The following is a 22,914-nucleotide window of genomic DNA, read 5'->3' on the forward strand; positions in this document are numbered from 1 at the left end:
ATGTATATGTGTATATACGTATGCATGTATATATTGCCCTGGCCAAACAAGGAATGATAGGAGGAATGATTGGGTACCGAGCAATTCATGGTGGACCCGTCCAATAAAACAGTGCGGGCCATCTTTCTATTTTAACAATGCCGAGTCGTGGATGGGAAGATGGAGGCCCAAACCTGGGCCCATTGATGTTTATTACCCCCATCCAAACGTGATTAAAAAAGGACATGACTGCATAGGATTACGACGCCCCATGAGCGCATGGAAGAAAATGGAAACGAGAAGGGAGCATTATGAGCAGTGACGCCATATTTAAAGTAAGAGAGAGCCAGGACCAGCATGGCGTTGAAATTTTGGCAAGGTGATTAGCTGACCGGAAATGAGAAGCCGGCGGCAGCATAGAAAGTGGCAGAAAACGAAGAAATGAGAAGGCGGAGGAAAGCAACAACCAAAATATGAGCTGAAGAGGATGAAACAGAAACGGGAAAATGAAGGTGGGGTGATGATGAAAGGGAAGAAGCCATGAGCGGACGATTGGTGCCAGAGTAATGCTGCTTGGCTCTCATGAAGTCGGAAGGGGAGAGGGCAAGGCAATTCTCAGGTGGGGAGACCTCCCAAGGAACGCGTGTCCTGCAGAGAGGAAATCAAAACTTAAAAGCATTGCAATTCCCAGAGAGAGAGAGAGAGAGAGAGATGCAGATCTGTAGGTGGTGTTTGGAAAGCACAGGCCCCTGAACATATTTGGAAAGAAGCTAGGGGAGGTGATGGCAACTCGGGGACACGTGGCCGCCCTCCCCCATGAGAAGCACTGAGAACGCAACACAACACAAGCACCCACATCTCACATCATCTCAATTCTCATCTCGCAAGTCGTGAACCCATATCCCCAACGCCTTCTCTTTCGTGGCCCTCCTCCCCTCCCTAACATTTCCTCTTTTAAAATTCCGAGTTTGATTTCCGAGGATGACCCTCCCCTCCTCCCTCTGTGGCCTCCTCCCCTGCTCACACGTGTCTGCTTCCCTCCTCCCATTTCCTCACGCCCTCTGCCCCGCGCGTCCTCAACCCCACCAACTTCGTTCTCTCTATCATGTTACCTCTAATTCTATGATTAATGACGAAGTAAATACTCATATCACTAATGCTGTCTTATTTTACCCCGCTATCGTCACAAAATACTAGTTAGTATTCACCTTATAAATGATGGATACATTCACACAATAACCTTTTAAAGGGTGAAGGTCGAAGAAAGAGGGGGGCGCATAGTAATTAATCATCTTTACATCGATATCACCGATCTTAGTCTCCGTCTCCCAAACTCGGTATGTTTTATTTATTTTAAACATTTTCATGCAGATGCACTTGTCAGCTTGTTTCATCGTGTTGTTACTTTCTAATTTCTTGGACGTATAGCATCATCTTAACGGGCAATATATGTAGGCAGACGTTTCCATGACAGTGGTGGTGACGGCTGTCCCAGAACGGAACCCCACAGCCATATGCGCAGAGTCGACTCTGGAGGGGCACTTGAGCTCTATAAAAGAGCTCAACCCTCCCCTTTTCACGCCGCCCTCTTCCTATCTTCCGCTCTCTATTTATTATCGTACTCCGGCCATGCACCTCTTCCTCCTCCTCTTCCTTTCCTTCTTCCTTCTTCGACTCCTCTTCGTCCAATGGCGTCGCTCCCGCCACAAACGCTTGCCCCCCGGTTCCGTTGGTTGGCCCTATATAGGCGAGACCCTCAAGCTCTACACGGAGAACCCGAACTACTTCTTCTCCAACCGTCAAAAACGGTAACCACTTTCCCATATATATTAATTCTCTCCCGCCTTTGCCCCATGATTTGATATGACAGTATGTGTGTGTGTGTGTACTTAACACTTTATCAGGTACGGTGACATATTCAAGACACATATATTGGGATGTCCATGCGTGATGATATCAAGCCCCGAGGCGGCCAGGACTGTGCTCGTCACTCATGCGCACCTGTTTAAGCCCACCTTCCCCCCAAGCAAAGAGAAATTGATCGGCCCCGAGGCCGTCTTCTTTCAGCAGGGTGCTTACCACTCCATGCTCAAGAAGCTGGTTCAGGCCTCTTTTTTACCCTCTGCTCTTAAGAACTCTGTCTCTGAGATTGAGCACATCGTTCTCAGATTGCTCCCCTCTTGGAACCACGCCACCATCAACACCCTCCAAGAAATGAAAAGGGTACGTCCCTTTCGCCTTTCCGTTTGTATATGTCGGTCGGTTACCAACAACATGTGCTTCAGCATACTCAGCGGATTCTGTTGTTCTTGTGGTTTGTTTTAGTATGCTTTCGAGGTGGCGGTTATCTCGGCCTTCGGCGAAACCAAGGAAGTCGAGATGGCAGAAATCAAAGACTTGTATCGGTGCTTGGAGAAAGGCTACAATTCCTTGCCTTGGGATCTTCCTGGAACTTCCTACAGAAAGGCAATGAAGGTACTGTCAAGTTTTGGACTTGCGCCCTGTTTCTACCCCATCTTAACTAATCTCTCTCCCACTGTCTTTCTGATAATATCCCTTTTATATTATATAAAGGCGAGGAAGCTTCTGAATGAGACCATAAGGACGCTGATACGTAGGAGAACGGAAAGTGAGAAGCATGAACGAGGGTTATTGGGAATTCTATTGCGAGCGAGGAATCAAAAGATGTATCAACTCACTGATTCTCAGATAGCTGATAATCTCATAGGCGTCATATTTGCTGCCCACGATACCACTGCTAGTGCCATAACATGGGTTCTCAAGTATCTGCACGATAATGTCCATCTTCTAGAATCCGTGACGGTAGAATCATCTCAAATCTCCTCCACATTAATTTTACCAATTTTTTCCCCTTAAATATGCTTCGTGTTCACTGTCAGCGCATATGCTTCCAAATGTTTCAGAAAGAACAGGAAGAGATTAGAAGCAAACTTGTTGAGGAAAATCGGGGCCTTACGTGGGATGATACCAGGCGCATGCCATTCACCAGCCGGGTAATTTTATTAATTAATTTAAACATATGAGCAAAGGTTGTGGTTTGGTTTGCTGAAATGAGAATGGAATTCTCAGGTAATTCAAGAAACGCTGAGAAGTGCAAGCATACTGTCATTCACATTCAGAGAAGCGGTGAGAGATGTTGAGCTGGAAGGGTATTCAATTCCTAAGGGTTGGAAGGTGCTTCCCCTCTTCAGAAGCATTCATCACTCTGCTGATTTCTTCCCTCAACCCGACAAATTCGACCCTTCCAGATTTGAGGTAATTAATAATGAACGTTACATGCACCACAGTATACAAGAGAGACGATAACGATGATTTCCAAATATAACCCCAAAACCTGTTTCTACATATATCGAGTGGGAGTGGCGAAAAGGATTTGTGACCAAGAGCTATAAAGCCAGGGGATAGGGGAGTGTTATTATGTGTTATCTGGTTATGTCAGAAACACAAGGTTATCAATGGCTAGATTATCCTGTGGTGAGGTCCTTTTCATGTCCTCTATGAATCTTCTCCCCTATTTTGGTGATTCTTGTGTTGAAATCTTTCGGGTTTTGAGAGCACGTGATCCAGTTTTGTAGGCTAGTACAAATAATTCCCACAGTGGCTTTTCTGTTCATTTAATTTACGCGAGTAGCTAGCTGGTACAGTAGTAATTAAGAAATTAAGTACAACAGAGAAATGGGGTTTGACGTTTATGTGATGATGAAGGTGCCACCGAGACCAAACACGTACATGCCATTCGGGAAAGGAGTCCACTCTTGTCCAGGCAGTGACCTGGCTAAGCTCGAGATTCTCGTCCTCCTCCACCACCTCGCCATTTCTTACAGGTATTTTTCCTCACCTCTCTTTCTGAACCCAAATTGATTTCACAAGCCAAATTAAACACGACGATGCCTCATGAAACCAACAAGCACACAGATATCTCTGATCCCTCACTGCTTAGGCTTGGCTGGTGATGAGTCTCGCCCTGCCCATCCATAACATCAGTTCTAAATGTAGATGGGTCCATAGTCCATTGCTAGAGAATAGATCTTTTACGAAGCTTTACAAAAGTAGTTTTGTCTACCACCCTAGATCTTAGTTGACTATGTAAAGGTGATTGTTAATGGTGGTCCTTGCAATGGTGTTCCTTGGGCCTTGGAAGTGGTCCTTCGCGTTAAGGTGTGATAAACAATATAAGATTTCCATCGCAACTGAACACCACCGAAAGGCTGTTTAGAATTTAACGTTCCTGTATTCAATCCGTATACGTGGCTAACATGCAGAATATATTGTAGTTATGTAAACTTGGGATATTTACAATTCTATCCATAAAAAAGTATTGTAAGTGGGCGGGTCAATCATTACCAATTAGATTCACTTATTTACATGTCTATATCGATAATTATTGTGATGCATGGACATCATGCAGCCTGAGCAAGAGGCTTAAAATAGAACGAGACATGTCACTGTGTATGCCACTTGATCAACGTATGGCGTTTGACGACATCTGTATTACTATCTTGGTGAATCAGAATATGGTCCTTAAAATTTACAAATTATATCACTTAAAAAACTTTCGAATGGAGCAGAAATAACAGTAAAATGAGTCCACTCAAATTGCCAGCTGCCGAGTCTTGATCAAATGGCAGAAACACATGTTGAGAGCCAGCTGTGAAAACCAAGACAAAGTCCCATGTTGTTAGCAGTCAAATTGAAACAACCAAGCTTTACTTGACACCACACGTACCTCTGCACAAATAGGCACCACACCATTTTTTCACACTGTCGTCTGTCTCAGATATTCATTCTGAAAGCCGACCCCACCTGCTCAATTTTCCCTTTTAATCTGCTTCAAAGGATCCTGGACTTTATCTTAAAAGATAAGCATACCCCGTGCCTGCCATTAGTCCCAAATTGACAAGACGCATATACATTTTTGGTATCCTGATAATCAAGTGATGTAGGGGGAAAACCGAGGAGTTTGGATGTTTTAATTTGCCAAAAATGTCAATTTCTTCCCAGACAGATTTGGTCAATTTTGTACTGACGCTCTTTTGATTGGTGCTTTAGGTGGCAAGTCGTGGGAAATGAAGATGGTATTCAGTATGGTCCTTTTCCTGTGCCTAAACATGGATTACCAGTAAGGATAACCCCGAGGAACAAGACAGTTACCTGAGACGCTGCAGATTTCATTTCAGGCTTGGGAGTTAAGACCTTGACTCAACAAACACGTCCAAACCGGTGGGGCCTAACCAATGCATTCCCACCCCAATCAAGATCTATCTTCTTCCCTTTTTTTTTTTTTTTCAATTTTCTTTCGTCCTCCCAACATGAAAGACTCTTGGGATGGATTTAGCACTGATTACAGTGCGTACCTATCTACATAGAATTGTAAACTGTGTTTCCGAAGAAAAATATATACAATTTTTTTTAAAAAAAAAAATTACCAAATGGAAATAAGCATATGTGAGTGTGGAATGAAGTTCGTGAATCTCAAGGATCAATGTGAGGGTGATTTTAATATGGGTAAGGTCATAAGGGAGCCTGCTGGTCCGTACACATCCTTCAACCGCCCTACCTGTGTGTGAAACCTTTATAACTGAGACATGGTATCGCTGGAAGAGATTTTATTCTTTAACAGAAATTAACTGATTTGACCAAAAAAAAAACAGGAAATTAACTGATACATCAAGTCCTAAGAAGGGAATAATATGGTGTACACATAATTTAGTGAGACCCAAGTCTAACTTATCTATATATCTTCTGTCACGGCGAACTCAATCCATAGTTTCTTATTGATTGATTGAATGAAGCAGAAATGAGACTGGACATGGCCGCACAATGTTGACAACCAGGAAACCCGTTGCATGGCACGTGGCATGAGTGGGGTGTTGATGATAAATCTCCACGCGGGCAGTGTTTCAGCACCCAAATGAAGCCCTACGTGGCTGACTGACCATGCCGTATTGGATTTGTTGCGAGCAGAGATCGAAGACAAAAACTTAACATATTTTGTCAATCCTTATAACATAGAAGACAAAACCTGGAATCTCCAAAAATTACTTGTCACTCGAAGGTGGGAAAAGTCAATATTTCCCAACCAAAATCAATCCCCCCACAAGCATAATGTATGGTCACAAATCATTGTCCATTTTTCTGACGAGGTGGAGTGCTCTGTCTCGTGCTAACAATCATGATAAGCAATGAAAGATCCATGCCTTTCCCACAAGCTCGCCTCTTTTCCTCAATAATCATTTTCTGACTAAATCCGATATTTGAATTATATATTTTGTTCTTACACTGACCATCACGCCCAAGGTTTACTACCCTCCAAGGTGGAGGTCACCAAGGGTTTGTTTGTTAGTCCCCATTTGTCTTTCACAAATGACTGATCCTGCCTTTGATCTGGATTGGGGGTCAAATGATAACTAATTCTTGTATTGAGAAAGCCTTTTAATTGTTGCGTGCGGTAATAATTTCGGGTTTCACGGGAGAATAAATGAGACACAGGGGGAAAATAAAAGAAAGAGTGGCATACTGGTTAAGCTCTGCGGCATCCTGCGCCGATTTTCGCCATTCAACAGAAATAAATCAACACGTACAACTCTGGACAAGAGATACTAACCGTCTATAATTATAAGAGTTAGTTGACTAATTTGAAAATGTTAAAAAAAAATAAATTAAATTAGTTATTTATAATAAATAGACGTTTTCTTTACTAAAATATCATTGTTATTTAAGTGTGTTGGTTAGAACTACTATTATTAGAAAGACTACCTTAGAAACAAATACATAAATATTAGAGACAAAATAGATTAGAATCTTATATTCAGAATCAAAATAAAAATCAAATAATATCTTACATTAAGAGCAGGAGGTAGTATGTTTTAACGAGAACTTCTTTCCTGTGAAAGCTTGAAAATATGACTCTTCATTCGTCACGTCTGACTCTCTTGACAAGAGCCTAATGAGACGCAGAGGGTTCAGGTTAGATGACCTTCCAGACAGAAAGATAAATATGTCCCAGAAAGCGTGTCAATAATCCATTGCTTCATGTTCTATGCTTCAGCTGGAAGACAGAGTATATGGATACCTCCCTATAGAACCTTGCGTTAGAATATACCACTACCTCCATTATCTAATATAAAAACTTAGATTTTTATTTTAGTCCTAGGTATAAAATCACAATTCATTTTATTTAAAGTGAGATAAATATGAGAAATAAAACATATTAGAGTTTTATATTTAAATCTAAAATAGAAGTCAAACGAACTCAAGAGGAGATAGTGTTAATTTGGGGAAATTTTCACCAGCATGTTCGAAACAATAGGTTGACAAGCTTCTGACTTCCGTTTTCCGTCAAATAAAGCAGATGATGCTGGTTTCTCAGATTCTTTGTAATCTAAAGATTGGGCAAAATCAACTCTCAGTCTGTCTTAACATTAAATTATTCTTCTTGCAGGTGAGGATTTAGTTTCAACTGCATCGGTGTAACACTTCCTGTTGCTATAAGCAGCCATTGTGGTGTCACCGGTTGCAAACGTGTAGCTCCTTACAAAGTCCCTAAGCTGCAAGCGATTGAGGAAGAGAGAGAAAATATTGACAGTCACAGTACCAGAAGCATTTATCATCAAAGTTACCATGAGTGAAACATTACTAACAGATCTTCAAGATTGAAGATATCTCAGAGTGAGGCCGCAGTTTCACATATTTTCCCTTAGAAAGGCTTATATGTTTCTCACTCACAATGACTACTTCTTGAAAAACCAATATCAAAATTAAATTAAATTTGAACGACCAAAAATTATATTAACCCAGATAAAATATTTATGAGCTTACCAAAATGATCAAGGGCTGAAGGGGGCATGATGATGGGAGGCAAAAGAAAATCTCAAGCAAATTTACAGCCACCCAAAGTCATTGAGATTTAATAGACATTCGTATCATAGAAACAGAACATTAAGAATTCGCACACATGCTTTTATAGCCCTCCTCAAGATGTACTGTAGATAACATGGAGAAGTTAAAACTAGTTTGCATCAAAAAACAACTCAAGGAAATGCCAGCCTCAATACACACACGAGGAAAAGCTGCATTATTCTGACCATTAATAGTGATGACTCTATTGAACAATCTCGCCATACTTAATCCAAGTAAAATATGCATAAGTTCAGCCAGACATGAATCTGTTTCAAGTTTGCTCCTAATTATCTTTAAGGCTGCAAAGCCAAAACAAATTACATTGTAAAAGATTACAAACTGGGCACTTTTACAATTACAACAAGGATAGGGAAAACTGCGAGTAGATAAGTTATTTGCAACACTTATAAATGATTGATCACTGATTTTTTTCTTTTCTTTTTTTATTTTTAAATTGCGCCATTAGATGCAAAGGAGAAGCTAGAAATAACCCGTTGACGTACCCCATTGTAAGGGGGTTCGCAAGAAGTTTCCACAGGCTCGAAGGTTAACAATAATAGTCTGATACCAACAAGAGTTGGTCTAATTAGTAAGAAGTCGGCTCATAACTCATAAGGTCGTGAGTTCGAATCCCGCTGCTGATGTAAAAACCTTGTTGGTGGGCGATCTGTAAGTACCTTTGTAAGTGTTTTCTGAATCTGGAGGTATGCCTTGGCCCTGGTGAGTCCCGGGACTCAACTCACCTAAACTTTTTGTTACAAAAAAAAACAATAATAGTCTGATGGCTCAAGAAATAAATGAACACCTAAGTCTGATAGCATAGTAGATATTGCAAACTCAAGAACTTCTAAAAATTTGTTGGCAAAAAAAAGAAATCTAAAAATTTACCATATGTAATTTTTTTTTTCACCAGAAATTTACTATATGTAGCTGCCCCACAAAAAGTTTGTCCTTTCTATAAAAGCATATAGAAGAACTGTACCATGCAGAAATTTTTTTTGGTGACACGGGCTTCTAAACTGTACTTGGGCACCCGACCCAAATCCGATACGAGGACATAATAGTCATTTAAGGAAATTTGAAGAATGAAGTCATGATCTTGCAAGATAAATAAAAAATTGAAAATAAAATTGCCCTTAACAAGCCCTAATTTTGGTTCCCGCTGAGAAGATATAATTTCGAGTGGAGGTGAAGCTTCGATCTTGGCCAGTCTGGTGGAGGTTCGGAAATCATAATGGCAAAGCGAGAGCTTTCCAGCACACTCAAGAACTTGAAGGTAAGAAACTAGGAATTTAACGCGCTCCTTTTGGCTTTTCATGTATAATTGTTCAAATTAGATTCTGATGAGATTTATTTCTTCGGCTTCTCCTGATTATTTTTCGGTTCAAGATTTCATATTTGCATTCTTTTTTTGACTTGTTACTGGGATAATATTTCTGTTTCGACAGTTCATGCAAAGGGCAGCTCTGAGAGATGATAAGTTCAAGAAAGAGGATGAAGTGAAACCTGATGGAAATATTTTTGAAACTGCTACAATAAGTAGAAAATGGTAATTTTCATTTTCTTTCATCCTTCCAAATGCTAATTTGAACTTCAGTCTTGCAAAAAACGTGTTGATTGTGCTGACATGGTATCAAAATTTTCTGATACAATTTTCACCTCTTTAATTAGCGTAATGGGTATTGGATTGATGGTCAGCTGGGGCTTTGTTGTATATACATCAAATTAGGGCCCCTTATTTCTCATTAGGTTTTCACGTGTCTTAAATCTGCTTTTCTTCTTAACAATAAATATCAGTCTTGTCGAGAGATCCAGCCATTACTTCTGATCATACGAACCAAAACAATCCAAACTGATCAAGGGTTGGCAGAGTGAATATAATAGGTTTTACAAATTACTGAACTGATTCTAGTCTTCTGTTGCTAAGTCGTCCAAGTCTTATCTATCGGGTGTCTACCATTGGCTAATTTTTTCTCTGTTTTTCTATTACCAACTGTGGGACATCTGTTTTACCTTATATCTTATCATCTTTGGCAAATGAGTGACTTTGAAAATTCTTTGTGAAATTTGAGATCCTGTTATCACTAGTGAAATATGCTGTGGCATTTTACCTATACCTCGTTTCAAAGAGCATAACGATATAAGCACTGTGTATGCCGAGTTTAATTTTGCAACTCGATTACATAATTGCCTCTGATCTGATGCTAGGTTATGCATATTCCCTTATCCTGTTTTAGTTTTTAGCTTATTAACTGGACATTTCTCTCTAAAAATATATGCAGTATCGTCATAATGGAAGGCGATCCCCATCCAGGAGCAATTAAAGGTCGGATGTCATTTCAGAGTTTTAATCCACGTATTGATGTGAGTCGGAAGATCAAGATTGTGAAGCTCCCCTGTTTAACTTTGTGTCTTTTTCGTCTATTTCATTTTCTAATAGCGAATTCTTGCCTTTAGAGATTGAATGAACGAGAACCAAGGCTCCATCAGCCAGCAGCTGAAGCATCTATTTCTAGGAATCATAGTGTAAATATTTCTACCAGGTTGGTTCTCGTTTCCAATAATTCTGGGTGAATATATGATCTTTTATCGTATTTAACTTGCGTTGGTGTGCTTTACCCCATGCCTGGGGGAAATTAGGGGCAAATGGTTCTCCACCAGTGGTTTTGATTTCATTCCGAAATCCGGATAATCATTACATCTCTAGATTTTGACTCTGGTAAACTGACAAATGTTTTCACGTTTGATTCAGAGAGAATGGAGCTCCGGTAGATGGTCCAGGTTGTGCAAACCCGACTATTAATGAGGTTAACGCCGACCTCAAAAGAAAACAGCCTGAAGACATGTCTGAGGCACAATTTCCAAATAAGTCACCCAAGAATGATAAAAGCGATCGTCATACGTCGCCAAAAAACAGTTTGGGGTCTTTCAAAAAACCAAAGGGAGATAAGTTGGACTGGAATGTTCTTAGACCACCCAAATGTTAACCAAAATAAGATGAGTTCATTGTTAAGGCAGTGTAATCATGCTTAATTGAGTTCTCTATTGTTTGTGTTATTGGATTTTGTATATCCAAAAGTTATTTTCTGAGTGTAATTCAATCGAGCAGCTTGTTATAGTTGCAAGTGCTGCCTTTTACAGTTTTACATGTGATGTGTTTAGGACCGGTATGGATGAGATACTGTAGACCTTATGGCGTGTTTGTTATTCTTTTTCGTCATTATAATCGGGGGGTATTGGCCCTTTTAACATTTGCTGTCTTCTGGGTAGCGGGATGGGTGGTTTTGGTCTATTAATTATTGTACCAAGTAGCAGAGCGACCAGATGCTCGAGAGACGGTAGACACGAAGAAATATGTAACATAATGCTACATTGTTACGTACAAACAAGGCTATTTTTATAGAGTTCGTCTTGTGATGATGAAGCGTTTCAATGATATAAGTATAACTCTTTACATTGGAGGTCTTCCAGCGGGAAAGTTAACGACAGATGTATGTTTTCTAAGCTTCCCGAGAAATCGTTACATATCAAGAGAATGCCATGCTACACTAGCTAGGAAACACTAAAACACCATCTAGTATCTACTCCATGCTCCAATGGACGAGGTGAAAAACAGGTCAAGAGCGCACTACGATGCTCTCTCGTGATTGTCTAAGCAGGTTTCCAGATAGAAAGAGCATGAATGATACGCCCTTTCCATCCCTGCAAAACCCACCTGCTATCCTTATCCAGCGCAAAGTCCTTGTGATATTCGGTCCTCACCATTTCTTGAGCTTTACTAACGAGTTGCGCGTTAATGCGGAGTTGCTTGAATCCAGCTCTACGATTCCTAACCTGCCACTGCTTGTAAGTCTCTGGCCTCTCAACCCTTTCTGTCCCCTCGCACGCTATAACATTCATGGCGTCCCTTCCAAAGATCCCCTTCTCAAACCACAACCTCTCTGCATCTTCCCGGGGCACATTGGCTTCAAACATGTCAAACAAAGATGAGAAGTGGAACAATGCCTCCCTGAACCGAGTGACAAAAAATGGGGCATTGAAGGTGCCATTGACAACGCCATGTATGAAAATATTTGGATTGATCTTCCTTATCAGCTTCAAGACAGCATCCCTTGGACTGTTCACAGACACAGTTTCATCAGGCAGGTTCTTCAATCTGTATAAACAGTTAACCACAGTTATTTCGGTTCTGTCGATCTTCAGATCCTCCAGTCGGATGGTTTCCCAATTCTGTGCCAAGCAGTTGTATTCGAAAGGGACGTTGAACCTCCTGCAGTAGTTTGCTAACCTTCGTCCTGTCTCCTCAATCCTCTCTGCAGGCCGAAACCCTGATTGAGGAAACTCAATTCCTGTGATACGAAGCTTGGGAGGACTACCTTGTCTTTCTGAAAGACGCTGGATAAGGCAGGGCCATTGAAAACCATAGCAAATGCCAAAATCAATAATGTGAAGGTTATTTTCACCCTCTACCAGCTGCAGAATTGTTCTGTTGGCCAAGAAATTTGAGATCCTGAGGAAAGGAGACGCTGTGATGTATAGTTTGTAAGCTTTTAACATCTCAGCAGCAGTTGCTTCGTTGCCATTGAGGGGGTTATATGATGGTGTCCCAGCAGCCAAACGGGTCTCAAGACCATTGGCAAAGTAATGAGCCAACCGTTCGAGCCCATCGCCAAAAGGGGAACAATGCTGCCTGATCTGCTTGAGAAGTTCATTGGCATTCCTTTGGTCAAAGCTTGCAACAGCTTGGGCACATTGGGTTAGTAGAGTCCACAAATCTACTGCTGACCCCTTGTTAGACCCTTTCTTTGAACGCGTTGCCTTCCCGCTTGATCCTCCAGAGTCAACATTTAGATGGAGTGCACCATTTTGAGATGGTTGTGGGCCACATAACTCGGATTGACTAGTTCTGAGATTACAGAGAAGCACTTCATCAAACATTTCCGTTGGCTCTGAATCATTTGAACTGACAGCAGAAACTTTGCTGCCTCTGCTCCCTTCGTTTATAGAATCGCTCATCCGATGGGTTCTCTTTTCCCTTCTTCCTCTGGATCCTGAGTTGCGCATGGAACCCCCAAGATTCAGCTGCAGATTGCTCCGATCAAGGGTGACTCCAAATAGATCGGGAGGCAGATCTGAAATATCGAGGATGTTTTCTGGGGAATTGACAACACCGTTCACCCATTCGGAGTCAGATGTATTATCAGTGGTATAGCTGCTGCTGCTCTCGAAACTATGGGTAGGAAGGAAGTTTTGATCATCCGGGCTATCAGTGTTTTCACCATGGAAGCAATCAGAGAGTTGACGAGGAGAAGAGGGGTAACTACGACCGAGGGCATCGTAGAAAGATTTTTCAGCAGCCCGGAGTGCTAAGCAATCTTGCAACATGCAAGGCTTGCGCTCCAGGTCATCTTCTTCATCCAAGAGGATTTCACTTATGAATCTGAGAGCCGGATTGGAGTATTTGTTACTGTCCGCCGATTCTTCATTCGTGCTCGTGCTAGAAGATTGGCCCGACTCACTATGAAACTCTGAATTGGTTGGAAAGGACGAAACGTCCGATTTATCATCATGGGTGAACCCGTTTATAGGGTTCTGGTTTGGAAGTTCTGAAATATGACCATTGTCGAATCTAAATCCATTCAGGTTACCAGGAAAGTTCTCCAGAAGAGTATCCATAGATGCCAGTTGAACCAGAACCGGACCAACAAGTTTGACTTTTAATAATCAAGACTGAAAATTGTGTATAAAGAAGAATGAATATTAAATTTGAAACTCGAAACCTAATCAGCCAAGGGAACCAAAGATTCACCGAGACAGAGCAGATGAAAAAATATACACGGAACTAGCAGAGGAATCAAATTTGCGATAAGAGGTGAAGGTGAGAAAACTAAATACCGAGACTAATCAATTAGGAGAGATGAATCAAAAGGAAACGAAGGGAGAAGAATAATCAGGAAAGGAAAATGAAGGAGTGAGGGATAAAATAGAGGAAATAATGGAAACAATACCTAGAAGATAAGGTGGGAGAGTGAGGAGTAACCAGCGGATTGTCTTCGACGCGGAGATGTGATTCTTTTAAAACCAAGGAAAAGAGTCATCTTTGGGGCAAAGAACTTTCTAGGAAGATGCTTAGCCAAAGAAAAGACAAAGACAGCCGCCATGTTATTATGGGCTATGAAACGAATTTTACTAATTACTCGCAATTTTTGTGTACGTGATTACCGGATTACGTAGTATTTATAAACGCTCCATAGGATAGCCGGGGCGCGACTGGAGCATTAATCATATCATCTTGTCCAATGAACACGAGTCACGAGCAGGCCTGGCTGTCGTCACGGTCCACTCCCACAAGAGTTTACCAGGCAATATTAGCTCTTTGCCAAATTTATCTTTTCGTAGTCGGTTAATTTTAACCAACTCCTCACCTCTTGAATTCTTTGATACGTATGTGATTTCTCTCAGTATAAGGTTTTTTTTCATTTAATATTTTTTAATAAAAATTAATATTTGAAAAATTCTAACAAATTGACTCACATGTTAGACCACAAAACTCTTGTAAAAAGATCAGATAACTTACAATAGCTGAGGGAATATAATTTAGAAATGAGGTCAATGAGGAGGTGTGATAGTCAAAGATCGCACGTGTTGAGACTGGAGAGGGAAGGAAAACTTCATCACCAAGGCAGTGGCCGTGTCCCGTATTCTATTCATTTAATTTTTTTTTTTAATCCTCGTCCTAGTGTGAACGCATCGCCATCATAAGTGAACAAATAATGATTCCCTTTTGCCTGGGATATTCCAGTCCTGAGTGGGAGAACTTATTATTCACGCGTAAATAAGAGTCATCTTTGATTTTTTTTTTTTTTTCTTTTTGTGAAATAAATCAGAACTCAAAATTTTGCATTTACAAATTGCAAGCCATGAACCTAAAATTTGAGATTTTTGGGGAAAAAATAATGAAGAGGAAGCTGTCTGTTAGCTCCGATTTTAAATATAAAATGGTTTTAATCCAGGATGGTTATAAAGGGCTGTTAAGAAAAATATGACCACTTTTCTTAATTTTGATGAGATAGTTATTTGTTTTTAATATACTGAAGTGGGTATGCGCAACAATGATCCCGGAAGAAGTGTCATATATTATAAATCAACAACACGTATGCTATTACACAAAAGAAGTAATTAAGAACACAAACAAAGTTGCACTAAGCCCAACACAAGAGGACATATATGTATGGTAGTAATAGTAGCAGTGGTATTGAGTTAACATAAACACTAATAATAGAGGAGAGGAGCAGTGAGCCCAACGCCGTCTGCGTAAGAAAAAAGCCTGATCTTAGAACTGTCCTTAAGCTAATAAAGAGAAATACACGTACGTAGTGGTTAAGGATTTCGCCAATCTAAGGATGCCTCCCCTCGTGATGCAGTCACGTTCCCTTTCATCCCTCTGCAAGTAAGTGTTCATATAGCAATGCATTTGAAAGAAGGAGCCATCTGTCCATTTATCAGTAAATAACAAATACAATCATTTTTATTCGTTTTTTTCTCTTATTTCAAACTTACTGACGCGGTAACGCGTTGTGTGTTTATAAGAATAAATAATACTCCTCCGGTCCTAATTATAAGACCCAATTGACTTATTTGAGGAGATTAAGGAAGTAAGTTAAGTTGGTTATTTATAATAAATAAGTGTTGTTATTCCTAAAATATCCTTGCTAATTAAGTATATTGGCTAAAACTATCATTATTAGAAGGATTATCTTGGAAAAAAATGCATAAATATAAGAGAGAAAATGGATTGGGTCTTATAATTAGGACCAAATAAAAAGTCAAATTGGGTCTTATAATAAGGACCGGAGGAGTATAATATAATAATAGATATGTATATATGAGGCCATTGTCACGCGTGGAGGGGAAGAACGAGGACAAAGAGGGACCGTAAGAAGATGCGGTAGAGCAAAACTCTGCGTGTTCTCAAGCCTGAACCCCCCACGCCAAAAAAAAAAAAGAGTTGTCTTTTCTTGCAACAAGACAAATAACCTATATTTTCCCTCCTTTTGGGGGGTGCCCTCTCCTACTCAGCGCCAGAGTTCATCCATAATTTCATGACTAAAAACTCGAGGGCCCAAAATTATTGAGAATGTAACTCATCAATTTCCACATTATTTTTTTAACTTTCTAAATTCCAAAGTCATTTATCAAGTATTTACAGTCAAGTAATTTTAACGCATCGCTTTTAACAAATAACATGTTAAATGGGTCATGCCAATACTCTCTGTTAAAATTTAAACTCTGCAAACGAGTGCCCACTCATGTTTAAATGAGGTTTTGGATTTGAATCTAATGTTGATATGTTTGTGTGTGTTTAATGATATTAAGTGAAAAAATAATTTTCCAAATTTATTCTCATAGGAAGATTATTATGTTTGAATTCAAATAAAAATTAGCAAATTCATAATATAAGAGTTGTTCATGGATCCGTAACAATGTAAGAGAATAATAAAGCATAATTATTTTTAGAGCCCAAGGCTGGGGTTTAAAAATTAAATGGCCTAGGTCGGGCCACAGCCGAATGAGTCCACTGCGAAAAGTCAGCCAGCACTGTCAAAACAAAAACAAAATCGAAATTGGAAATTGGAAAGATAAAATAAAGACATAGCGACGAAATTTGGTCTTCTATTTTATTATTATTATAGTGACGATTCATACCAACTTGACATGTTGCAGGCCCTCTAGATGTTTCATTTATCCATGAATGTGAACAGGAAAATTTTCAAACAACAGAAAATAACATGCGGGATGAATATAGAGACAGGGCCATGTGCTTAATTATGTGGACTGTGAACCTGCCCACTGTCCGAAACAAATAAAAAAATAAAGCTGATCACTTCTCTCGGATTGGTGGGGACTGAGGGCGAAGCGGAACATGTCTCCTTAGTTTGTATGAAGGGTTACGCCTCCCAACAGAAAACATCATTAGTCCTGCAGTAATTTGTTTTCTTTCCCTTCAAACACTGCCCAACACAGTTTGAAGGCGAACCGTTAAGATCACAGAATGCAGTACTTAGTGTGCTCCAACACGCTGCATGAGGACCAGACTTTTTTTCCCCGGAAGCTGAGTACTGTTTGTGAACAGTGAAGTGAAGGCGAGAGAATAAATGAGGGAATGGCAGGGGGAAACGAGGAAAAGAGACGGTGGAGATGGCGGCCGGGGAATGGGAGGGGGGCCCACAACCGAAAGATGGGAACCAGCTTCCTGATGCGAACACATCACATCATATGGTTGGTTCTCCATTTACGCGCCCCAATCACTCCTCAGCCTCGGGAAACGCAACTTGATCCCCTGCCTCTTTTGACCCTCTGCCTATTTGACTACCCCCACCCCCCAAAAAAAAAACCCAGCTTCTTTATGTTTCAATCGCGTCAACTACACTGGACTCGATCATATATTGATATGAAAAGCTAGATGTAAATGCGGTATCCATACTTGGCCAAAAAAAAAACGGTGGTATCCATACATTTTACAAGAATAGTAAACAGTTAATACTTTAATAATTGCTGGTCAAAATTTTTTTTTAATAATTAAAACCGCAAAATAGTTATCAAATTGAGTACGTGAACCGATGGTTAGCTTGAAAATATCTCCAAATTCACAATCCAGGTTTTGCCTCTGTTTAGCTCTGACAATTAGCTATCGAGGAGACGATGGATTATTCAATTGTATCTCCCGTGTTGATTTCCTTATGAAAGGAATTAATCAAGAAGAGAAGGATTTTGTAGCAGTTGCAATAGATAATGATTTAGACGCAAAGGAATTATTAATTGCGGGGGTGTTAAGTGACTTGCATCGTCATCAACGAGAATGGTTCTCAATGTGTCGTCAAACACTATAATGGATGAATGAATCTGTAATGGACAGGAGGAAAGCGACAAGATTGAATAAAAAGAGGCATAAAGGGGGAATAAATACAAGAATCATACAAGGATCAAAGTAGAAAAGTTGATCAGCGCCACCCGGGGGACTCCCCATGGCCGTCCCAAGAAATCCCGCCAACAACTAGCCACCCACCCACCCTATCGTGCTTTTCCTTTATCCTCTTCACTTTAGTCTTTCGCTTCTCCACTAGCGCATAATTAATACTCGTATATCAATTTAGCTCTCTGATTTTCCAAGTAATCGTCCTCCCCAAACGCTACACTTTTGTTTCCGCCCCACTTCCTTCCCTCCTTTCTTCGAAGCAACCCGCAATATATACATATAACAACATTGCTTCTGGTCTGATTGATGATCTAATGGTACGTGTCAGTCAGAGAGCAGAGACCTCAGAGACGATTTCACATGCTCTCCGATTTGCTTTACGCTCCAAAGTCTCCATCTCACAGGAAAGTCACCACTCACCACCAAAAGGCGTTCCCCCCCCCCCCCCTAAATTGTGTGGAAAAAAACAAATAAATAAAAAATCGGCGAGTCTTTAGGACATCTAGAAGATGAAGCGACGTTGGTCAGAAGTTGGGAAGAGAGTGCATCACAGCTGCTGTGGGATAAGTAAATTGGGAACACCTGAGTTATCATGACCTGAAATCGTGAAAACTACTAAAATGAGTCCCTCCATTACACCATCCGTGCTGGATTGAGTGAGCATGATTATTAACAGAGAAAAAATCAGCAGTTATATATGAGTACTGTGAAGAGCAAAGATTTATAAACGATCCTTGTAAACATACCTAAAAGTCCAGAATGAGTCGTCTGCGGGAAAAAGCCCAGACTTCGTCAACATCTCATCATTATGATGGCCCCCAACATGTGGAAGCATAAATGATGCGGCCCTTCCAGCCCTGAATCATCCAGTTGTTGTGTTCATCAATTACAAAATCCCTGTGATACCATGCCTTCAACTTTTCGCTGAATTTGACCATAATCTCATCTGGCAGTGGGAACTGCCTGAAACCAGCCCTTGTACCCCTAACTTGCCAGTGCTTGTATGTCTCAGGCCTCTCAACCCTCTCGATCCCTTCACAAGCAACCACATTCATAACCTCCCGACCCAAAAACTCACTCTCAAGCATCAGCCTCCATTCATTGTCACGAGGTATGACGGTGTCAAACATATCATACATTGCAGAAAAATGGAACAGTGCCTCTTTGAACCGTGTGGCAAAGAAAGGGGCATTGTAGGATCCATTGACAATGGATTGAACAAAAATATCAGGATTCATCTTTCTGATCAAATTCAAAACTGCATCTCTAGGACTTTTTACTTCAATCGTCTCGTCCAGTAAATTTTTAAATCTCATCAAACAGTTCACAGCAAGCAGTTCGTTGCTCTCAATCTTAAAGTCCTTTAACGGGATGGTCTCCCAGTTTTGTGATGCTATGGCTGTGTATTCAAACGGAACATTAAAACGCTTGCAATAATTGGATAGACGTCGACCGGTCTCCTCAATTAATTCTGCTGGACGAAACCCAGCCTGGGGCAATTCTATCCCTGTGATGCGTAGTTTCGGAGGCCCACCAGCCCTTTGCGAAAGAAACTTGATAAGTATTGGCCACTGGAAACCATATTGAATGCCAAAATCGACAATATGAAGACTTTCTGCCTTTTCAGCTGCTTTCATAATCATCTTATTTGCGAAAAAATATGCAAACTTCCTGAAGGGGCAGACAGATATTAGAACCGAGTAAGCTCTCAAGATATTAGCAGAAGATATCCTCTTAGAGCTTAGAGAGGCATAGAATATTTTGGTTCCAGTACCACCGCCAGACAAGCGTGCCTCAAGGCCATTGGCAAAGTAATGAGCCAGCCTCTGTGATGCATCACCTAGTGGGGAAGAATGCTGCCTAATCTGCTTTAGTAGTTCATTGGCAGTTCTGCAGTCATTTGCAGACACAGCTTGCGCGCATAGAGCCATAAGAGTCCTTAAATCCACGGTTTCCTTCTTCCTGCCTTGTCTCCTACCGCGGGTCTTCGCCCCGTTGGATGAATTTAGCTGCTCAATTGGCTCTTTCGCCTTGTCTGTTCCATTCTGCAACCATCTGTGGTGCTCCTCACATATCGGAACATTCTCAACACTAAGCAACACCTTATCAAACATATCTGATATATCACTCTCGTCGGCATACACTGCCGACTGCTTGTTACTTCTCCCTTCTTCTGTATCACTAGCTTCACGTTCATGATTCTTCCTACCCTTCATTCCATGTGAATTCTCCCGAATATCTCTTATTGCCTTTTTAGCCGCTCCCATGGACTCTGGAAGCACGTTGCTGCTCTCCAGACCTGTGACAAGTTGAAGTCCTCTGGGAAGAAACTTGCTAGCTTCTTCCAACCCCCTTTTAAATTGTGAAACGGATTCTGCATCAGTAAAGATATTTTGAGCCATGACCTTAGTAAAAGAGGAATCCACCTCTGACAGCCCGTCGCTGATACAAGTATAAGCACTCGGAGGTTGAGATGGTTTCTCAGAGATGGGTTGAAAATTTAAGTGGGACGCATAATCTCCAGAAAATGAAGCATAGGAGGAAGAGGGCTTATTAGCCTCCCGAGACTTGTTGCTGCTGCTACTGTTATTGACAAAATCATTACTACTAGCACAACAGTTATCATCTGTGCTATCAAGATTCTGATGAATGTCTAGGGGATGCTGATTGGGGGAAGGAGGATGATCCTTTCTGAGAGCATCATAGAATGATTTCTCCGTGACTTGTAGACTCAAGGGATCATAAAACATGCTTGGCTTCTGTTCAAAGTTCTCTTCCATAAGCATTTGGCTTATGTACCTCATAGTTTCTGAAAAGTCAGCGTCTTCCAGAGAAGGATCTGGGGACGAAGTCGTCGACGCAGCTGCCACATCTGACATGCCTTCTACTGGTCCTGTAGTCGAGGATGAAACTAACCGCTCTGATCCTTCATATTTCACGCTAGATTGCGGAGCATAACTTACTGGAGACGCATAAGGTTGATACAGTGGATCGGTTGTGAAGTTGAGAAGTATCCGATAGTTTTCGTCGAGTTCCCACTCGCTCGCTGGATATGGTAAATCGTTTGAATCGGAGCTGGCGGCGCCATCATCAAGTTTATAACCGTTTATAAAATCTTGACTTCCGTCAAAGTGAAGATCCATGTTCAGGGGCAGCGGAGAAGCTAGACCCAGAAGCACTAATACCCGAAATGCTTGATAGATCTGAATATTATGAATAAAGGAATTGAATTAAAATATGAACAAAAACTGAGAAAGAAGGCGCGCATCAGAGTTATTAGACGAAAGACCGATCTTAGCGGGAAAAAAACGAAGATGAATCCAAATTAAAGAAACAGCAAAAGATGGGACGAACCAGAAAGACTGATCGTGGAGGTCTGTCGCAGTGAACTTCAGCACAAGTTATGTTTTGGATGAAAATCCAGACAGAAACAGAGAGAGAAGAAAGGTTGAAAGAACGATGAGGGCCCCCGAAGAGGAAGGAAAGAAGAAGCCCGGGAGTCACCACGATTATTTAATACTATCTAAAGAGAGGGTGGATTATTCATTATTTTTATCAACACGAATAGGAATGAAGTAATTGCGAACACGAAATTTGCATCCTGTTTCTCGATTAAATTATTATTTTCATAATAAAGAGCAATCTTCAATAGTTTTTTTTTTCTTCATTTTTTGTGATAAGTATTTTGAACGTTTGACGTTTTACTGTTCTACCAACATACCGCCTATCATTCTTCGCCAACTATTTTTAGCATCTTTATTATTCGACAATGATTCTTGATTTGACTGATCACCTATCAAAGATTTTTTTCTAATATAATTACTGATTTAACTGATCACCCTCGTTTCATACTTTTAGCGGGAGCAGTATTGCTTTAGATTTAAAGATTGGCAATCCTAAATGTCTTTATTGTAACTTATTTTTTACTCGTGAAGTTTAGTTTATGCAATGAGAGCAATCAGTATAGATCTGGACATTTTTATTATGGCCCAAAACATTTGTGAAAATTTGACCCCATATAAAGATGTCTTCCGGAATGGTCATACGGTAATGAGAAAAGATTTGCATTCGTCTCAACTGGGTGATAAGGGAATGAATTAATTTAACTGATGAGTCTCATTGAATTTTAAAAACGTGGCAGGTGCAAATGCATCATTGTTTATCAAAAAGTGAAAATGAAATCAACCGAAGATATGTGACCAAGTAAAACATATATATATATATATATATATATATATATATATTCAGGAAGAGTCATATCTCTTGTTATAGTTATGCGGGGAGATAAGAATTGTATTCATCTCAATGATGCGATTAATAAGTCAATTAATTTAATTGATCAATGTCATTGTTTTTTTTTTCACTGGGTTGATTTTTTTTAAGTGAAAAAAAAAGTCAAATGGAGAGATTTGACCCCGTGCAGGCAGAGTCACAGTATCTTGGAAGTAGCATATAAGAATGAAGAGATAAGAATTGTAAGTATGGGGATCATGGAACTAGTAAATTGATGAACGATGAATGAATACTACTGGCAACGAATGGAGTATTAAATACCTACTTTTCGGGGATAGCTTGATGGCCAAGCCTCTTAAGTCTGAAGTTGTATTCTTGGTGAGCAAGCCTACAGCATACGAGCCGAAAACGAGATGCTGCCACTGCACAGTTGCCACTGCACAGTTGCCACGTGCTCCCCCCCCCCAAAAAAAAGACGTCACTTTTATGCTGACTTTATTTTATTTATGTGGAGTGTTGACCCAGAACCTTGAGAGAAGATGATGCGAGGAGGGCATTGGAGAAGGTCTGCGGTGGGTTTGACATTGGCATTGTGGTCAGCGAAGATACAAGGTTCGAAGTATCCCAAAACACAGTACGACAACAACGGGATCCGACATTTCAATATCCACAACCTTTGCGGCATCCGCTTTCCATCTTCGCCAACCATGGATAACCGCTGCCTCATTCTACACTTTATATACATCAATAAAGTGTATGTATATGTGTGTGTTGGGATTTATTTGGCAAGTAAGAGTAGATTTAGA

The 22,914-nt window shown here is 40.5% G+C and overlaps 3 protein-coding genes across 4 annotated transcripts; 2 read left to right on the top strand and 1 right to left on the bottom strand.

The window, feature by feature from the left end:
- The first annotated feature begins 1,552 nt into the window (after positions 1-1,552).
- LOC114732583 (abscisic acid 8'-hydroxylase 2) lies at positions 1,553-5,409 on the top strand. Of its 2 annotated transcripts, XM_028919878.1 has the most exons (8): positions 1,553-1,787; positions 1,884-2,202; positions 2,305-2,454; positions 2,554-2,802; positions 2,904-2,993; positions 3,070-3,255; positions 3,706-3,824; positions 5,050-5,409. In XM_028919878.1, the coding sequence occupies exons 1-8, from the start codon at positions 1,609-1,611 to the stop codon at positions 5,153-5,155; spliced, it is 1,398 nt and encodes a 465-aa protein (XP_028775711.1). In that variant the 5' UTR covers positions 1,553-1,608; the 3' UTR covers positions 5,156-5,409. The 2 variants fall into 2 exon arrangements, with proteins under 2 accessions (XP_028775711.1, XP_028775712.1); XM_028919879.1 differs by lacking the exon at positions 3,706-3,824.
- A 3,636-nt stretch (positions 5,410-9,045) lies between these two features.
- On the top strand, positions 9,046-11,045 carry LOC114732578 (uncharacterized). Its single transcript, XM_028919874.1, has 5 exons — positions 9,046-9,175; positions 9,348-9,448; positions 10,182-10,263; positions 10,357-10,442; positions 10,652-11,045. The coding sequence occupies exons 1-5, from the start codon at positions 9,134-9,136 to the stop codon at positions 10,884-10,886; spliced, it is 546 nt and encodes a 181-aa protein (XP_028775707.1). The 5' UTR covers positions 9,046-9,133; the 3' UTR covers positions 10,887-11,045.
- Positions 11,046-11,274: 229 nt separating this feature from the next.
- Positions 11,275-21,340, bottom strand: LOC114732581 (uncharacterized). Its single transcript, XM_028919877.1, has 3 exons — positions 21,230-21,340; positions 18,685-21,078; positions 11,275-13,623 (listed from the first exon to the last, which is right to left on the bottom strand). Exons 2-3 carry the CDS (start codon positions 21,016-21,018, stop codon positions 11,551-11,553), a joined length of 4,407 nt encoding a protein of 1,468 aa, XP_028775710.1. The 5' UTR covers positions 21,019-21,078; positions 21,230-21,340; the 3' UTR covers positions 11,275-11,550.
- Positions 21,341-22,914: the final 1,574 nt, after the last annotated feature.

The sequence above is a fragment of the Neltuma alba genome, unplaced genomic scaffold, assembly GCF_004799145.2.
Source record: "Neltuma alba isolate B1F8T4 unplaced genomic scaffold, ASM479914v2 tig00012919_pilon, whole genome shotgun sequence".
Lineage (NCBI taxonomy): Eukaryota > Viridiplantae > Streptophyta > Magnoliopsida > Fabales > Fabaceae > Neltuma > Neltuma alba.

Bases quoted from the DNA above. Each gene is read 5' to 3' on its own strand.
- LOC114732581 (XM_028919877.1), bottom strand. From the start codon at position 21,018: ATGGATCTTCACTTTGACGGAAGTCAAGATTTTATAAACGGTTATAAA. The intron at 13,624-18,684 runs TAATGATGAGAT...TTTCAGTCTTGA, and splicing joins CCACATGTTGGGGGCCATCA to TTATTAAAAGTCAAACTTGT.
- LOC114732578 (XM_028919874.1), top strand. From the start codon at position 9,134: ATGGCAAAGCGAGAGCTTTCCAGCACACTCAAGAACTTGAAG. The intron at 9,176-9,347 runs GTAAGAAACTAG...CTGTTTCGACAG, and splicing joins GCACACTCAAGAACTTGAAG to TTCATGCAAAGGGCAGCTCT. The intron at 10,264-10,356 runs GTGAGTCGGAAG...TCTTGCCTTTAG, and splicing joins GTTTTAATCCACGTATTGAT to AGATTGAATGAACGAGAACC.
- LOC114732583 (XM_028919878.1), top strand. From the start codon at position 1,609: ATGCACCTCTTCCTCCTCCTCTTCCTTTCCTTCTTCCTTCTTCGACTC. The intron at 2,994-3,069 runs GTAATTTTATTA...TGGAATTCTCAG, and splicing joins GCATGCCATTCACCAGCCGG to GTAATTCAAGAAACGCTGAG. The intron at 3,256-3,705 runs GTAATTAATAAT...GTGATGATGAAG, and splicing joins TCGACCCTTCCAGATTTGAG to GTGCCACCGAGACCAAACAC.